Genomic DNA, 18831 nt, shown 5'->3' with positions numbered 1-18831 from the left:
ATTGGCTGCAGCTTCGCACCTTAGTCACGCCCACCGTAAGCGTCCGTCACTAGTGACAGTGGGGTGAGGGGATGCTGCCCGCCTGTTGCCGAGCCTCCTGGAGTTCGAGCGAGGCGTTAGGGAGGGAACATATGCAAATAAGGGCGGAGGGACGGTTGGCGAAGCGCGTGCCGGCGGGACAGTTGCCGCTTCCTCGCGCCCAGGTTCGCGTTCCTATTGGGCAGGAGCCCTCGTGACCTCACCCGTGAAACTGGCCGTGTGAGTAAGAGAACCGCATTAGTCCTTCCGGTTGTGGAAGGAGGCGCTTGGATCAGGGGGCTGGTAATGGTCGGGGTGTCCGCGGGGGCGTGAAGTTTGAGGGTAATGGGCGGAGGGTGAGGCTGTTCATTGTGAACAATCTGGTAAAGGGCGTAGTGTTTGAGAGGCCTTCTTAACAACCCGTGAAAGGTTTCTGGAGGATCAAGCCTCAGGTTTGTGCTTGGGACTCGGGACGGTGCCCTGAACATGCACACTGACTTCTCTTCTGCCATGTGAATCATCCAGGGTGATGCATCTTCACAAGGCCGGTAGCTGAACTATGGCATCTACTACCGCGTCACACAGTGATAGTTGCCAACTCGGACAAGCTACAAAAGGGAATTAGACAAATGCACGGAGGATAAGGCGCTCAGTGGCTGCTGGTCATGACGGCTGTCCACTCTGAGGTGGTATGTCTCTGAATTATAGTTGCTGAGGAACATGGGTGTAGCCAGTATTTGGGGGGGGGGCAGGACTGATCTGATTGGTCAGTTAATTAAGTATTTCTATTGGTTTACTTGATCTGAGGGGGGCAGCTGCTCCCCCCCCCGCCCCTGCTTGGCTACACCCATGCTGGGGAACATGAACAGGAGTGTGTTCCTGACCTGCTTGGGCTTCTCAGAGGTAACCAACTTCAGGCGCAGAGGCCGCCAGTGGCAGAGGAGGCAGCAGTTGGACACCTTCCTCTTGCTTCAGCTGACAGTTCCCTCTCTCTGAAGCTGCCCACGGCTGTCTTCGAAGCTAAGACAAGGAGAAGCAGGATTCTCTCCATTGTGCTTAGATCAAGCTTCATGGCCTTGATTATTGCTTGCTGTAGTGCAGATATGAAGGGCTTTGGATAACAGAAAGTCAAAGGGGGAGGGCTGTTCAACATTCAGAAGCATTACATTCTTCAAACAAATTCTAGTGGACTGAGACATTGGGATATCCAAGGAGGCAGGTGGAACAAGGGTGAGCGAAGGTGTAAGGGCTGGGAACTACTTTGGGGAATAGGCACAGAGGTGGATTAGAAAAGGAAAGATCATTGGGGGCCTGACTTGGAAGCATTATGAGTGGATTGCTCTATGTCTTCCTGTGTTGCAAGGGGTTGGACTAGCTGACCCTTTGGTCCCTTCTAGCTCTACAATTCCGATTCTGTAGATCATTTGGAAGCATAATGTACCTACTATGCATATGAAATTATCCTTTGTAAGTCCCCTCAGAAGGATGCATTATTTATCTTAAATAAATAAATCTGGTTAGCCACTTTAGGAACAGATGGGCCATTGGTTTTATCCAGCAGCTTCTTCTTAAGTTGTATTTACATGCATAAATTTTCAGGTTCAATCCTGACTCATTTCAAAAAAACCAACAACCCTGAAGGGTTTTTGTCATCAGTATACAATGCTGAGCTAAATGCAGTCTGATGCTGAGCTAAGAATCTGACTGCATAAAGCAGCTTCCTACATTTGCCCATTCTTCCCTTTTGGAAATGCGGGGCGGAGGCTAAGCTGAACTTTGTACTTGAAACAGCAGCAAGCTGTGAATGTGTGCATCAGTTTTCATTATGATCCATCAGTCTTTCTGTATCACAGTGTTTTGTTTCCCTTGACACTTGTGTCCTGTTTGTGTGTTCATTCATGTGATTTATGGTCATGTGCAATGGGACTGTACCTGCACCTGTTCTCACTCCACTGCTGCTCATGCATAGAAGGGAGAGTGCTCTATGTGTCAAATAAGTTCCCTTGTGATGTGGATTCCTCATTGCACAGAGTTCCATATCATAGGAGAAGCCTATGTGTACAGATCTTGCTCTTCTGTACAGCACTGTTCCCTAGCATGTGGGCTTGGGAACTATCGCTATACTCTTGATCATTTGAGGAGGGAAATGCACAAATGTGGAGGGGTGACATCAAACTGGGGTTTGTAGTAAAACTAAACTAGAACCAGTGTGGCATAATGGTTTGAGTGCTGGAGTATGACCTGGGAGACAAGGATTCAAATCCCCACTGAGAAATGAAGCCCAGTGGGTGAACTTGGGCCAATCACTCCTCCTTAGCCTAACCTACCTCACAGGACTGTTGTAAAGATGAAATGGGGCGAAGGAGAACCATGTACAGCACCTTGAGCTCACTGGAAGAAAAAGGTGGTATATAAATGTAATAAATAAATAGATAGTTTAGTGTGTATTGAAAATGCATGCCAGTTGCCATTCCAGTGCCTCAGCACATTGTGTTGCATTTTTCATTTTCTTTTCCCTTTGAAACAGGTGTGGGAGTTAAACTGGTACTGAAAGAAGAAACAGAGAGTTGTCCCCTGGGCAATGTATACTACGTTTCATTCTGATACTTTGGTGTTCAACAGTGTTACTTCACTGCAAACAAATTTTCATAAAGAATACTCAACCAGCTAGTAGTTGTTAAATGAAAAGTCTCACTTCAGTCATCTATGGCCAGAGTAGCAGATATTTTTCAAGTGTCCTAGATATTTTCTCTGCTCACAAATATTTATCCCCAATTGTTTCCCAAGCTATGATTCTCCCCTCTACCAACTCTGGATAGCCATAAAATAATGAAGAGCCTTTTTTTTTTTTTTTTTTACTTTGTGGGCTTTTAGTTTGCTTTCTTCTGTTTAATAATTTCCAGCTATAGCCCATTAGGAATCAGTCAATGGGACCAACCAAGCTGGTATTTGTAAAGTGAGTAGTTTGCCACCTTCCAGTTTGTCCCAGTTTTGACAAGCACCGCAGTCACCTACTAATAACAGCTCCATATGATGGCTTAATAAAGGTATGAGGAACTGGCTCCTACAGTCAGACCAATGATCCATCTAGGCCAGGTCTGTTTACTGTTATTGGCAACAGCTCTGCAGGGTATCAGGCAAAAGTGTTTCACACAGATTTATTTGAAATCAACTAACTGGCAGTGCCAGGGAGTGGGCCTGGGGCTTTGGGCTAAGATGTCAATTATTAAACTATGTTTTCTAGCTTAGCTGTGGAAAAACACGTGATGTCGTTTAGAGTAGAAGAGGCATATTCTATGAATCTGCTATTAAAATTGGTTTGTCTTTGGAACACATCCTCCTATGGTTACCCAGTGTGGATTTTATCATACATCATCTTTATTAGATGCATCTGTTTTGTTGAACTGTTTTTTATTTATCTGTTCACTTCCTATAAAACATCAGTGCTCTCTTCCATAGCTGAAGTCAAATGTTTTGTCTCTTTTCTTCTTTCTTTCATTTTAAAATATAGTTGGCTTGGATGAAATGAAGCCATTATCAGTGGATTCCAGAATATTGTCCCTGGCTTCCCAGGCTACTGAAAGCCCTGATCAGGATGTCCCTGTGCTGCTGCTGAAGTTAAAAGGTAAATGGGTTGAGTTCTTTCAGACCTGTAATGAAATAGTTTCAAGAGTTGAGATTCTTATACTATAAATGAAATTGTTTTTCACTACTCGTTAAACTCTATCTGAACTATTGAGATTCACTATTCTACAAAGTCTATATATGCATATTTTATATTTTCTGCAAGTCTTTCCAAATATAATTATTGATTTGAGGCCAACAGAGGAAAAAGAACTCATCTACAGGAGATGGTTAGTTTCTTTTCTGTCCTTTTTCAATACAGCAGCTGTATAAATGATATTGCTGTTTGACAGGGGTCATGGACTTCCTCGAGATCTTGTTATAGGGTGATATAACAGAGTATATGTGTTTATAGAAACAATCTCCCTCTCTGTGAATATATAAACTTTTCTCTCCCCACCTTCCACTGATTGTCATTGGAAATATGTGTACCCAGCACATAAGAGACTATATGCAAACTAAGCCAATTTTAACGAGTATATCTAATTTGCATTATTTTTAACACTATGCAAAGAATAGAATGTTGAAAGGCAAAAGTAGGGAAATAGAACCAAAGAGGTGCTGTGCCACAAGAACGAGGATTAAGGATGAAGGGAAGAACTGGGAGCTGTATGTATGTTTGTTATGTTTGAGCTAGAATGGGACTTCTGTGCAGGCTTGTGTGGAGCTTGCCTGAGGCCCGGGGTGGGAGTCTTGTTAGAATAAAGGTTTTGGCATGACATTGTAAGTCCAGCAGGCCCCTAGCAGGGTCCCCTGACACCTTGGCCCTTTGAGGCCTGGGACAATTGTACCTGGTTACACCTCCCCCTGCATGGGCCTGTTTCAAATCTCTATGGTAAAAGTTGCTCCTACTTATAAGCAAGTCTTATATACATTCTGGACAGAGACTGCTGATGAACTGCAGCAGCATTATAGCTAGAGGAACTGTCAGTTGCTAGAGGGCTACTTTCTAGTAAAGGAAGTCTTTGTGGCCAGAGTCTAGTAATTCTGCTGGTGCAAAACAAGGAAGTCTTCTATAAGCCACCTTATTTTTCATCATACTTGCATCTCCACCGTTTCTTAATTCTCCTTTGCACCATCCCACTGACTTATTTGCCCATCTTTTTCTATCCATCTATAATGTATTCTGTAAGCGTTCTACGCATGAATCGTCTGGTTTGTTTGTTCTGTAGATTTCCTAGCTGGCAATTGCCTCTGTATCAGTGTTGCAGTAATGACAAGATGGTAGTTGGGGATCCACATTGTCTCATGCTCACTTAATCTTTCTTGATATTATACTCCCTTTCAGAGTAGAAGAGTACTTGAGTGTCACATGCTGTAATTGAGAAAGTATAATTTTGTCACCCAAGCTCCTGGTCCATCTGTTTAGGTTTATTTTTCTTCCCTAGATATTTTAAATAGTGCACCGCCTGGCAGCAAAGAATTAAAAAAAATTAAACAAGACTTGTACTACTACGATCTGGTTCAATACTGCACATTAGTCCTTAAGCAAGATTATACAAGAGTGCTTGGAGGCTGGACTACTGCTGCCCAAATAGCAGAGATACTAAGGTAAACTCATCCATGGTTACACAGCTTTTATTCCTGAATTGCCTCTAGCCCACCCTTCTTGAAATCATTGTGTGACTGTGTATTAGCCTGGGTGTATTACAGTATTACCTGCAAACTGCTAAAATGTATGTGTGTTTATTTTCTCAGCCAGTGTTGTGTGGGCCTTGAGGTAAAAGAAGAACCAGAGGAGTTTTACAATAAGCTACTTCCTTCTGTAGCAGACAATCTCCTCTTCTTGGGAAGGCGCCTGCAAGCACGATTCATCCGAGCGATCAAGGTATTCAGGCTGAAAGGCTTAAGGTTGTGTAGTGGAACTGTTTTGTAACTTCTTGACATGTTAACATGCTGAATAGTTTATTTATTCAGGCAGTCTTCCCTTGCCCTGCCCCCCAACTCCAGGCGCCTTGCATACCAAATACCAAGGGCATATCTTCTGTGGAATCAGGACTCAGAACAACTATATTACAGAAGGAAGCTTTGGCCTATTATGATATTGTTTGATGCCATGGTTGACAGCAAGGGATACTGAAATTTTGGATCAGCTCCAGTAAAAGTTAAATCACTAATAGTTTATTGAACATGGAAAAAAAAATGCAAGCAAAATTATGACATGCCTCCAGGACAAATATTGTGGTGTAGATGCTTTCTTCTTAAAGCAGCATTTCAACAAAAGTTGAACTAAATGTTGAAAGTTTTAATTCACAGTATTCCAAAAAGGTTGGTGGATTTGATGAATCAGATTACAGTAGTAGCATTACTGACCCATGGAACCAGCTGGTTTTCCAGTAGAAAAAGTGTTTTAAGTTTTTAAAAGATGCATCTGTCCACCAATGGTGATTGGCAAAGGAGTTCCCAGACCTCAGACTGATGAAGTTTGGATGGAGGGAGTTTCAGAATTAACTATCCTGCTCAGCAAGTACCGTATTTTTTGCTCTATAAGACTCACTTTTCCCCTCCTAAAAAGTAAGGGGAAATGTGTGTGTGTATTATGGAGCGAATGCAGGCTGCGCAGCTATCCCAGAAGCCAGAACAGCAAGAGGGATCTTGCTGTTTTGGCTTCTGGGATTCAGAATATTTTTTTTCTTGTTTTCCTCCTCCAAAAACTAGGTGCGTCTTATGGTCTGGTGCGTCTTATAGAGTGCAAAATACGGTATATAACTTCAGAATAAGTTGCTTTCAAAGTAATGTTTCAGGAATTATAATCTTAATTTCTTGCTTTTTGTGAAGGATGAAGAGAGGAATGAATTTTTACACTGTTTCAGAACAGTCACTGATGCCATCTGCTGGCTGTGTGGCGGATTCATTCAGCTAACAGCAAATGGTAAGGGAAGAAAGATCTGAAAGATCATTACTATAGCTGCATAGCGGTTTCTGGTGAAATATTTCCCCCTTTTGTGATCTGCTTGTAGATAACTGTTGTGTTTTTCCTTGGTAAAACTACAAATTCATGGATATTGCTTCATGGCTTGAGTTTTCTTCCTGTTTTTCACCCTAGTGCTTCAGAATAGACACTTCCAGCAACTGCTGATGACGGACGATGTTGAAACTTCAACCATAATGATGTCTGTGTTGCAGAATATTTTAAGAGTCAATAGGTAACTGATATACCTTAATTTAAACATTTCCCTTAATATATCTTAAAGTTTATCATACAGTGCTAATCACTTCTCTGAATTTATTTACATGAGCAAGAGATACTGCCAGGAGGAGAGAGTTAAAGGCACAGTAAAAGCTCCAGAAGAATGACAGGTGGTTTCCTAGTGGCTGTTTTAGTTCAAGATAACTACATAAATATCATCCGTAGAACTTCATGATCGTTCATAGGTAGCATCCAGGATTCTGAAAGCAAAGGCCTTTTTGAGCAGTTTATTGTGCATTAATTACCCTTTGATGGTAGAGTGTTCTCACATCATCTTCAGGATTATGCTTTTATTATGGGAGTTTCCCATTTCTTTCCCATTCAAGGCAGTCAATCTATTATTCCCTCTAGCTAGCAGGTGACATTGCTGTGCTGAATGCAGGTGTGTGCCAAGGCCCCCTACTGGGTGTTTTTGTAATATGGTAGTGATAAGTGACAAACTCTTCCATTCCATTAACTGCTGCACATGTTGCATGACCTCCTGCTATAACAGTATCTTTTTTGACTTAAGTAGAGATACCATATAGATTAATACATCTTGAGTCCTTTCTGTCTGCACCAAATGGTTACGCTTCCAAATTTAGAAGGAATGTTTTATAATGCATTATCTCAAGAGGCAGGCGACTTTTAATAATGTCTAACCAGCAGCCATATCCTCTTCTCTCTGGAGGACCATCTATCAGTTCAGCTTGTATTTATTAATTTTATTGTGTGCATTTATTATTAAATATTGTATCCTGCCTTTCTTGTATAGAGAACCTCTCAGAGTGGTCCGCTCTGAGCAGTTTAGAACACTTGAATAAGCAGTGGTATCTTGGTTGTCAAGCTTAATCCATTCCAGAAGTCCGTCCAACTCCTGAAACGTTTGAAAACCAAGGCGTGGAAGCCACGTCAGACATTCTGAAACGTTTGAAAACCAAGCGGAAGCCACGTCAGACATTTGCCTTCTGGAAAAAAACGTTCAAAAACTGTAACACTTCAGGTTTTCAGCATTCGGGAGCCGATTTGTTCATCAACTAAGCCGTTCGAGAACCAAGGTTCCACTGTAGTAGCTTATAATCTCAGTATAATGAAAGCCAGTACAACCATAGTCAACCCAAGCAAAACTTCTTCTGTGTGATCCATTTTGATTACTTTTCAATACTATTAAGAGAAATCCCTTTTACAACCTTTAAGCAGCACTACAGTTGTATTTTAAAGTTACTAAAGGGTTTGGTGCAGTACTTGCTAGCTACTGTAATCTGCTTACCTTCCCCTCCCCTCTGGCACCATTGAATAGACTCCAGTATCATTCCATCTTTTCTCTTGTTATGTCAGTGCTGTGTTACTTCAAGTTGCTGAAAAGTCCCTGCACTGCATTTTAGATGAGCTTGTTTACAAGCTTACGTCTTCCATCAATCCTGTCATAGGAAATGCAGCTATAAAGCTGTTACTCTTGATTGCACAGTCTGATGCCCAACTTGTGACAACATTCGCTACCCGCTACAAAGGTTTGTTACTCTGTTTCTCAGACTTGGGAAGAATTTTGTAGTAACGCTGGCACTGATTAGCCCTTCAGGGTCAAGGCCCACTATAATTCCAAAAGCAAAGGTATACTTTGTACAGCCTAGAACTTGTGTATCAATTCTAAAAGGTATTGAATGTGAAAACTTAAAGTTCCATACATGGATGTCAGTGGGACTTGCTCTCAGATTAGCATAAATCCTATTGATTGGATCCAGAATTGAATGGGACCCAGGTTCAAGTAACATAATGTGGATCCAACTCTATGCTTGGTACAAACCTTGGTACAAAATAACTGCATCTGATGTTCACTACTTTTACTGCACAGGAAAGGCAATAGCTATATTTGCCAGTAATGCTAAGCCATACATTGTATGATGTAACATTATAAGCCTGAGCCTCCGCAAGGCCGAGGCTTGAGTTCAACTAGTCTCCCCCTCCCACCTTCTGTAAGGCTAGAAGAATAAAACAGAACTTGGTTTCACTTAATGGCTTGTCATTAACACAAAAACCAGGAGTCCAGGTTTAAAATAAACACTTAAGTTGTTAACAAGCCTGCTTTGTAACTCGTGGTTTTAAGTCGGCTTCTTTTACATTGACTAGAGTTTATTTAACACCAGGATTCCTGGTTTGCACATAAGGACAAGCCAGGAATTGGCTAAAGTGAAACTTAATCATCATTTAATCCTCCTCCCAACCGTTTAGGGAGATGATCTAGTGCTTGAGTCTAATGCTTCATGTGGACTCCTCTATGCTCAGATATATAATGCTAAACCAACAGTGGGGAAGCTGGAGTCTAACATCATCTGGATGGCCACAGTGCCCATCATTTTTGACCGTTGATTGTGCTGGCTAAACAGGATGAGTGTTGGAACCAAACAATGTCTGGAGGGCCTCAGGCTCCCCATCCCGCTGCTAAACTGGTTTAATGTTACATGTAAACACTGTCAGTGTCTTCTATACAGTTAAGCCAACCTGAAATTGATTAGCCAAGCTAGCCCATGAAACTGACAAGCAACAAAATAAGTTTTTATTCTGCATTGCCATTCAGTTGAGCTGGTACCTGGGCTCCATAAAATTACAGCATGTATAGATTAATTCCAGGTGCTTCTTGTGACATCTGAGAGCAACTACTTCTTGGTAAACATAGTGCACTCCCTCCAAATTTTCCAAAAGTGAATGCCAAAAGCTGCCATACCACCACCGATTACCAGTGCCAAGTTTGTTCAGTCAATACAGTTGTCTCGGTAGGTTCTATATTAAACCAGGACAGCATACTTGAGCTGTCATTATATATGAAATTGGTCTTTTCCTGCATGGTACTAATTGCATTGAGTATTTTGCCATGATTTTTCTTCAAAATATATGGCCTAGAAAGTTGTAGCACTATTGCAACCATTTCAATATTGCATTTTAGGGCATGTCTGTACATGTTTTATGTGTACATTTGAAAATACTCTATCCGATTGGGACAAATGCATTTGGCAGTGTGCATTATACTAGTTCATACACCAAAAGGCCCATGGTTAGCTTGTTTTCCAGCTGGAGGGAAATCTGGCTTTCCCCTCACTTTGCAGGTGTAAACACCTTTAGTTGTATCAACACTTTGTTCATTCTTTTCACCATTCATTTTTTTGTGAGAAAAATTCATGTTACTGTCTGCTTTGGCATGTACAGCTATAATTTTCCAGTGTCTGCAGGATAAGCAAACTAACTGTGCTTCTTATAAAGCAGCATATTTATCTTGATGTGTCTCACTGATTAAGGACTACAAAGCCTTCTAAGCAAGCAGTGGACTGGCAAAGGATTTGACAGGAACCTCAATCAGCTTTTGGACTTGCTGCGCTCAGAAAATTACAAGGCTGTCAAAACACAGGTGTGGTGGAAATCTTACTGAGTTCTGTATGTGGTGGAAGTAGCTTGTATTTAAAGTTTCATCAGTATATTACTGTATATTTCAGTGCCTCCAACCAACATTTATTCACTAGATGTTATAGGTAAAGGTAAAGGTAAAGGTACCCCTGCCCGTACGGGCCAGTCGTGTCTGACTCAAGGGTTGTGCGCCCATCTCACTTAAGAGGCCGGGGGCCAGCTCTGTCCGGAGACACTTCCGGGTCACGTGGCCAGCGTGACGAAGCTGCTCTGGCGAGCCAGCACCAGCGCAGCACACGGAAACGCTGTTTACCTTCCCGCTATAAAGCGGTACCTATTTATCTACTTGCACTTAGGGGTGCTTTCGAACTGCTAGGTGGGCAGGAGCTGGGACCAAAAGACAGGAGCTCACCCCGCCGCGGGGATTCGAACCGCCGACCATACGATCGGCAAGTCGTAGGCACTGAGGTTTTACCCACAGCGCCACCTGCGTCCCAGATGTTATAGGTACAATAGATCAATTAACACAGAAACACCTCTAAGAGTTTATAAATCTCATACACAACCCCCTATTTTAAAGCAGCTTTCAAATACAAAAATACATTGTCAATTAAATCATTAAAACAGTGCATGAAAGGGCATAAGCATTCACTTTAAAGACACATCACCATATAAGTAGGTATGATTAAAAGCACAGTGGAATAAGAGTCTTTGCTACTATTGTTAAACTTGGGAGAAAGGGAGCCAACAGACATCTATCAGAAATGAGTCCAGGTGCCAGCACTGAGAAGGTCCACTCTGTCTTGCCCACCTCAGAAGTTGGTAATGCACTACTGAAGGTGGGAGAAGATGAAATAGGGCCTCACATGTTGAACACAGGTAACTTCTTATGGGAGGAAGCATTACTCCAGATAATCTGGTCCTAAGCTGTTTAGCTCTTTAGAGGTAATAAGCAACATTTTGAATTGTGCTCTCAAATGAATTTGAAGCCAGTGCAAATGGACAAGAGCTGGTGTAATAAGTTCTGAAAAGCAAGCACTAGAAACCACTTGGGCTGCTGAATTTTGTTCCTGTCAGTGTCTAAACACTCTTCCCCACAACCTCTGCAGCAGTGCAGTCTCGATGTGAGCAGGGCATGAGTGACACTTGCCTGATCAGCATGGCCCAGAAAAAGGTGCAGCTGGCACACAAGCTAAAGCTAAGCAAATGGATCTTTTCCCAATTCATCAGTGAATATTAAGGTGCAGGGGGATTTTCAGGTTGTCACTTGACAACTCTGAGAATGCGAAATGGACACTGGTGGTTGATGAGGGGATCAAACCTTTCTCAAAGGACTTGAACTGTGGTTTTTGTGGTTTTTAAAGCAGTTGTTAGCTGTTTAAATTGTATGTTGTCTTGAGATGATTGCGTGGATTGTTCCGTTGGGCAGGCTGATAATGCTTGCATATTCAGAACATTTCTAATGGTTGTTAAAAAATGAATTCTTGTTTTCATTTGGATCATGTAAAGTTGAGGTATTGTATTACCTGGAAAGAGGCAGATCAGTTTGAATTCATGCAGGAATTGTTCTGGCAAATAATAGTATGACATTGTCCACCTCACCACCGAGGAATTGTTTAAATTGACATGGGGCAAGGGGGAGATGCAAAGCATTAAAGTTGTATTAATATTGTCACTGTGCTCGATGGGGAAATGAGCATAATCCTCTGACCCCGTGCTTTTTTTCAGGGAGCACTCAAGGGTACGCAGTACCACCTTCTTTTTGTTGTTGTTAAAAAGTGTCGTACTTACTGTAACAACTCCAGGGTGAGTACCGGCACCTGTTTTTCTTAGGTAAAAAGCACTGCTCTGACTTGTTTATTTCAGAGACTACATCAAGCAGCTTGCTTAATCCAAGCAGCATGGAGAGGATTTCAAACGCGAAAAAGATTAAAGCAGCTTCCAAAAGCAGTAACAATCTTGCAGAGAAATTTCAGGTAAAGCAAGACCTTTGGTTTATTACAAACCTGTGGATGCAAACAGATGGTTATGTGATGGAGCCCTTCTTCCTCCCACTCCCTTGTCCGTTCTCCCATTTCTTTCTCTTTTCTTCACTTATAGAAGAAAAAAGAAAGTGGTGGTGAAGTGATTGCAAAGGCAGATCATGGGACAGCTTTCTCTTCGGGTCTCACCCAGCACCTGCATGTGGCCTCTACAGGACATTGTGACCCTCAGCCCTTTGTGCAGTTTCTCCAATAACATGTTTGCTGATCTGTGTAACTTTTCTACCTGTGATAGAGATTAGGTTTTTGAAGTTCCCTAATACTTACATTCTTTGCCTCTCATAATATTGTGTTGGCCAGAAATGTTGCTGTGAGAATATATTAAGCAGCATGCAAATTTCTTGGTGCTACATTAGCTAATAGATTGCAGAAGTATAGAGGGGTTTGCTCTATAATAAAATGCATTTTAAAAAGGTATCTTAACGGGCACATGTTTGGAAAATCCAGTAGAGGGCAGACTTTGCATGTAATGGGTTTCCAGATTTTGGCGCAATCTTTGGTTCCAATCAGAATTTCAGGCTTCACCGCTAAGCATCCAGGCCATGATTTAAAGTATGTTTGTGCATACCACTTGAGACTATTGGGGTACATGTTCCCATCTGCATGATAAATGCAGACCTGTTTAAATGTAGAATACTCTGCCCCCTGTAATTTCTAAAACTTTGTTGTTGTAGAGCTAAAAGAAAACAGGAGTTGCAAGGTTTAAAAAAGCAGAAAGAAGAGGAGGAACTCCGCCAACAATTGCAGCTTCGGAGACAGAGAGCAATGAGGCTGTTCCATGAACGACAGCTTACGCTACTGGAAATAGTTCATCCAGGTATGGTTATTATAGTAGCATGAAGGGCGTTTTCCATGCAGAAACAAATTTCCCATATTCTTTCTTGTTAGTTGAAAACTTCTATTCATACTCTGTTTCCTAAGACTTAGTATTTGAGGCACAAGATGCCATTTCCTTAAATGGCCAGGTATTTTTTCAAGGGTATCAGCATCTTTCCCTTGGGCCCCTTTAGGACTTATAGGGAGATAGTGATAATGTATACTTAGAACAAGTTGATAGGAGATATGAATGTAATTCAATGCTCATTCAGTAAATGCCTTAGGTTTATGTGCTTTCTCCCCCACTCATTCTCTGTTTCCTTCATTTTGGAAGGTAACAACTGTACTGGAACATCCTTAATATCAAAGCCTGGGGCAGGATAGCTATCCACTTAGTTTCCCTGTGCAATTTCTTCTATCTATTTCTTTCAGTATTGACTATTGCAGCCCCTTGTCAGGAATGCAATTCTACGCTTGGATCTGAACTGCTCATTGAATGTGAATAGTTTAATTTCCCCAGAGGATCTCTATGTGAATAATTTCCTCTTGGACTTTGGTACAGGGTCTCATCTGTGTAGCAGCTGGACCACAAATCTCCATCCTTACCAAAACGTCCTCAAACATATCTGGATGTTGGTTTAGAAAAAGGTCTGCTTCTGCTGTTTGAGCTGAATTTTTTTGAAACCAGCTGGCTTGTCTTGAGTCTCCCATGAAACCCAAACATATTCAGAAATTTGCCTCCTTTATCTCCTAGGTCAGGTAGATAAGCATATGCATGAAATGGAAGAGAAGTCAGCCATAACTATCCAAAGATACTGGAGAGCATTTAGGGAAAGGAGAAATTTTCATCATCAAAAGAAGTCTCTTAAGCAGTATAAAGCAGCTGTCCTCATTCAGAGAGTGGTGAGTATGCAACCAAGTGCTGCCATGACATAAAATTTATCCAAAAAGTTAACATTCATGTTTTAATTCAAAGCTTCCAGTATAGTCTACTATAAGCATCTGCTCTCAGAATTAAGCTGGAGCATTGGTCTTCAGAATCTTCATAGCAAAAATTTGCAAAAATCTGAACAACCCTTTTAAAAACCTGTTACAAGAAGCTGCCGAAGACTTGAGACCATAGTGCTGAATATTACCCTAGAAAACCATTTCTGGCTTCATCATCCCCCCCACCGCCCCCTGGCCAATCCTTCCTACCAATTTATAAAATTATTCTTTAATTTGATGACATTGTGGAGGCCAAGTTCTTATTTGAAGCTGCGCTTGCAGAACCACATTCTCCAGCTAAATTGAGCCATGCCGAGTTGTAGCTGCCTGAAGAAAAAAAATCAAATGGAGAAACATGCATATTTCTCAGTGGTCTGGCTTTCATCGTAACTCAGCAGAAAGGAGGGTGCTGGACTAGATACTCAAGTGATCTGAGCTGATACTCAAGTGATCTGATACTCAACAGATCTGAGCTTAAAGGTTTGTATTCATTTCCATGATGACAGAGCACTGAATTGAGAGTCACTCTTGTTTTATTGTTTTTTTATTGTATAAAACAAGAATATTATAATAAAGTTTTAGTTTAAATGGAATACAAGATACTTTTTGTTCATGAATTATCTCGTGTGTGTGTGTGTGTGTGTGTGTGTGTGTTTGTGGATTCCCAAGCTAACCAGAAGGCCATCAAGAAACTATCCTGCTGTAAAAATTCTGACTGTATAAATACATTGTGTTACTTGAATACTTTTGTTTCCACAGGTGCTTAAGTTCTTGGAAAAGCAAAGGAAAAGGAAAGCTTATTCTCTCTTGAAACAGTCCAAGCACCTCTCTGATGAACAGAGGCTATCATTGCAACAAAAAGTGAATGACTACATCAAACTGCACCCGGTACATCATCATTCCTCCTTTGGCTAGGGCACCTTTTCACATTCGTTTGTTGGCCAAGGAATGCTTACAGACATGCTGGGAAACCCTGCATGTTGCCGGGCCGTCTAGGCACACTTTCAGTTTACACATGGCATGGTCACACATGATATTAGTTTAGTCTTGACAATGCGCAAAGCTCTCATTGGAGCTGTGCATGACAGAAGAAGACAGGTAAAAGCTGCCTTTTAGGGAAGCATCAGTGCCACATCTCTGTCTCCTCACTGGACCCTGTAACTTCCAAGGAACCTGGGTAACCTAGGATCACAGTTTGAAAACCACATCCATAGAACAACAGGAATGTTTTGCCCCTAATCACTACTTTGACAGGAGCCACAATACAGCATTGGCAGTTAGATTAAGTGCAATAATTCAGTGGGGAGGGGGAAATCTGTTGCCTCCTATCCTAATTGCAACTGCTTTTTTAATTCCACATAAACTCATGAACTAGGGAGTCTGTTTCCTTTCCATAAATGACAGAACGTTGGTTGCATGGGTGCTCATACGTATATGCACGCATCCTTTATGGTACTAATATTAAAGTGTTTAAGGAAAGCTTTAAAAAGTAGGTGTTCCTGATCAGAGAAATATTACCTTGATAGGAGAACCTTAATTGGGGGGCCCTGAGGAAGATAGTTGTCAACAGGAATGCAGTTGGGCTTTTTATTGTTTCACAAGGACTGCCAGTGTTTACAGATTATTTTTTTAGTATTTTGCTTCTATTGCTTTCATATGTTGCTGGTCAATGGTGCTGCTGCTGCTGCAAGCAACTGCAGCCAGGAGGTGCCTATGAGACCTGTGTGCATACCTGTTGCAGCAGTACCAGTTTGCTATTAGCTTCCCCCCCCCCCAAAAAAAACCCCATTTTTTTTAAGTCTACGAAACTACTTTGACCCTGACTGTAGAAAGAGAAATTCATGGGTAGTAGAGGTAATGATGGCTCTACAGTATCACTTGCCAAATCTTGAAAAGTTAATATCAGTACACAGCCTTTACCTAGAGTTCCATGCTGTTTACCTAACGCAAACTCTGAATATATCAGAAATATACTGGTCCCTCTTTATTTGGTCCGTGAAACAAGGTATTGGGTGTTGCTTGGTGCTTTCCCCCCTCCTTTTCCCCCATTAATATAATATTAGGAATTTGCTTCTTCCTGAATCCTAATTAGGAAACTAAATTTATTCAGTGATAGATCGATGGCTTCAGGGAGGAAACACAGGAAGAAGCACGGTTATTAGATTTACAAGTACCCTAGAAATGCAAATGTTGTGCTGTAGACATCCACAAAGGTTTGAAGCTGATAACTGCTAACAGTGACAGGCACTATCATTTTTCTCCAGGCTTCTGAAATGTCACAAGAAATGAGCAGGGAACTTCATCATCAAGCTCAGGAAAAGCTGGCCCATTATTTGTTGAAAAGAAGCCAGGATCGCAAAGCAGAGCAGCATAGAGAGGCATTGCTAGCCCAAGTCCACACTGATGTGGACCAGCTAATGAGTATGTGTCTACCTCATCATCACCATTATTTTAGCCTGGCTCTGATTTTCTTCCCATATTGTGGTAAATGTTGATGAAAGTGAGTGTAGGGACTGATTCATGCTAATAGTAGACACCACAGCACTCGTCCAGAGATAATATTTGGTTGTGTGACTCATGAGCCATGTAGCCTGTTGATTCCATGGCAATTTTGGTCTTGTTCCCCATTAAGATGTTAATGCTGAGAGTATTTGTGTAAAGGTGTTTTGGGAAACTTTACAGAAATCTTCTGCTTGCTGTGTGGGCAGTAACCCTCTTACTGTATCAAAAAACAAAACAAAATGAAGTTCAGTATGCTGGGGTTCTTCTTTTATTTCCCTTTGCCATTGTGAGCTATATGTGGCATGTACTTTCCCAGCATGTTTGAGATTTAGTTTTTAATTGTAGTGTCCAGAAGACTGATCCACTGAATTATAAATAGAAGAATCGAGTTACAAAAATGAACGGGATAAACCCACTGGATCTGACCCATGAAAGGACTCAAAATAATGGAAAATGGAAGAAATATAGCCCCAAGATGATCAACCTTGTATTTTAAGAAAAAAAGTAATTGTGATTCTTTTGCTCCTTTTGTCACAGGTGCTCCAAGTCTAACAGAATCCACTACGAAAGATCTGAATATCTTTATGAGTAGATCAGTTCCTGTGGTAGCCAAAGCCAAACAATCCCACAGCACCATGTTGAAATATACATGGTGGCCATGGTGGAAGAAGCTGGAAGAAGACTTCTTAGAGGAAGAGGCTGTCTCAGAAGATCTGAGTGCTGAAGTGGGAACTTTGTTCATTGGTGGTAGCAAAACATAATCTGGAATGAACAAGGTTATAGTCTGGACTATGTCTTCTGTGAAAAAAGAAAGTATTCCAAGATGGTCTGGCAAGCAGTCCATCCAATGCTGTCCAAATGATTTGATTTTTTCAAAATATTTAGTTAATAAAATGAGCTTGTATTTATGCAATATATATAGCTGTTATCAAGTTCCTGTTTTACAGATTTTGACCTCTAACCAGAATATCTACATTTTACCATTCAGATGACTTGGAAATCATTACAATTCACATTTTAAATATTTTTGAAATTCAGTTGGATTATTAAAAAAAAAAGTGGGATTTTTAATTTAATTTTGTGGGGAGTTAGCTGTGTGTATGTATAGGCTAGGCTAGGAAATAGAACCTCGGAGCTCTGGGAGGAAGCAAGGGTCAACAGAGAGAATCTTCAGTCCCCTTATGACTTAGAGCATTTTTTTCAGCTTGAGGTCCATATTCCTTTTCTAGGTAACCTTCCAAGGGTCAGATGCCAATGGTGTGTGGAACCAGATGCAAAAGTGTGTGAGGCGACCAATGCCAGCTTTAGCACTGCACAGTAAGCTAGCTTTTGCACACATTCAAGCACCCATCTCTATCTTGCATCTAGACAAGCAAAAGCAATCATCAGAGTTCAAGAGGTCATTCCAGCCAGGCAAAAGCATTCAGGTGCAAAGCAGGGCCAGTGTGGGGGGTGTGGCCTGCAGACAAGGGGGTGTAGCCTAGGGAGAGTGCAAATAGCCCAATAGAGAGCTGCATTTGGCTTGCCCCCTGGCTGAGGTTCCCCACGCTTGACTTACAATATCATCCCAAACCCATTCTGCTTTGAGTCTTCTGATTAACCAGTTTGTACATGTTTTATCTTCTTTAGATGTGCTGTGAAATTTACTTTTCTGTTTTAATGAATTAGCATCATTATTAGGTTAGTTTGTCTGAGAGAAGCGGTACTAAATAGTTTGAGAAACTAATGGAGGAATCCTTATGAGATCCTGTCTCTGACTGCATTTTAAATTATAGGCCTAGACTCTCATGACCAGAAGCATTTCTCAAGCATTACAAAAATGGCCAGACTTTCAACTACCAGGCATTTTGCATGGCATAAGCTATATTCTCTTCCCTCATTTAGAACTTTTCTAGGGCTAGCCGATCTACTGAATCTTATTAATAGGTTCCATGTGCTGTTGCTTTATGCAGTGCTCAACATGCTCAGAGTAGACCCACTACTTACTTGAGTAATTGTAGTCTATTGATTTTAGGAGGTCTGTTCTCTGTATTGTATAGTTGGGTAGCTACCCCTGTTAACCTACAGTCTCTCTGGTGCCACTGTAGAATTTTTAAGGAATTTACAGAGTAAGCTCATGGAGACAAATTGGATTCTAAACATGATTTCGCACCTCTAACATAGAGTGGCTGGGAAATACACCTCTCTTCCATCAATGTTCTTTTCTTTGTATTATTAAAGGATAGTAAATTGTTACAAATAAGTCCCTTTTTAACAAACTAAGACGAGACCATGGAC

The 18831-nt window shown here is 41.3% G+C and overlaps 1 protein-coding gene across 4 annotated transcripts; it reads left to right on the top strand.

The window, feature by feature from the left end:
- The first annotated feature begins 27 nt into the window (after nucleotides 1-27).
- IQCB1 (IQ motif containing B1) lies at nucleotides 28-17471 on the top strand. Of its 4 annotated transcripts, none has more exons than XM_079985553.1 (14): nucleotides 28-258; nucleotides 3530-3643; nucleotides 5031-5193; nucleotides 5341-5470; nucleotides 6421-6514; nucleotides 6689-6788; nucleotides 8150-8322; nucleotides 10102-10211; nucleotides 12074-12183; nucleotides 12924-13066; nucleotides 13820-13968; nucleotides 14812-14940; nucleotides 16317-16473; nucleotides 17092-17471. In XM_079985553.1, the coding sequence occupies exons 2-14, from the start codon at nucleotides 3544-3546 to the stop codon at nucleotides 17313-17315; spliced, it is 1782 nt and encodes a 593-aa protein (XP_079841679.1). In that variant the 5' UTR covers nucleotides 28-258; nucleotides 3530-3543; the 3' UTR covers nucleotides 17316-17471. The 4 variants fall into 4 exon arrangements, with proteins under 4 accessions (XP_079841679.1, XP_079841678.1, XP_079841680.1 ...); XM_079985552.1 differs by lacking the exon at nucleotides 28-258 and adding an exon at nucleotides 289-470; XM_079985554.1 differs by lacking the exon at nucleotides 28-258 and adding an exon at nucleotides 763-1248.
- The last annotated feature ends 1360 nt before the right edge of the window (nucleotides 17472-18831 follow it).

Source organism: Podarcis cretensis (assembly GCF_951804945.1).
Source record: "Podarcis cretensis genome assembly, chromosome: 1".
NCBI classification, from domain to species: Eukaryota; Metazoa; Chordata; class Lepidosauria; order Squamata; family Lacertidae; genus Podarcis; species Podarcis cretensis.
The sequence above is the reverse complement of the archived record's forward strand: the minus strand, read 5'-3'. Positions and strand labels throughout refer to the sequence as shown.

Bases quoted from the DNA above. Each gene is read 5' to 3' on its own strand.
- IQCB1 (XM_079985551.1), top strand. From the start codon at position 2,371: ATGGGGCGAAGGAGAACCATGTACAGCACCTTGAGCTCACTGGAAGAA. The intron at 10,212-12,073 runs GTGTGGTGGAAA...TGTTTATTTCAG, and splicing joins ACAAGGCTGTCAAAACACAG to AGACTACATCAAGCAGCTTG. The intron at 16,474-17,091 runs GTATGTGTCTAC...CTTTTGTCACAG, and splicing joins TGATGTGGACCAGCTAATGA to GTGCTCCAAGTCTAACAGAA.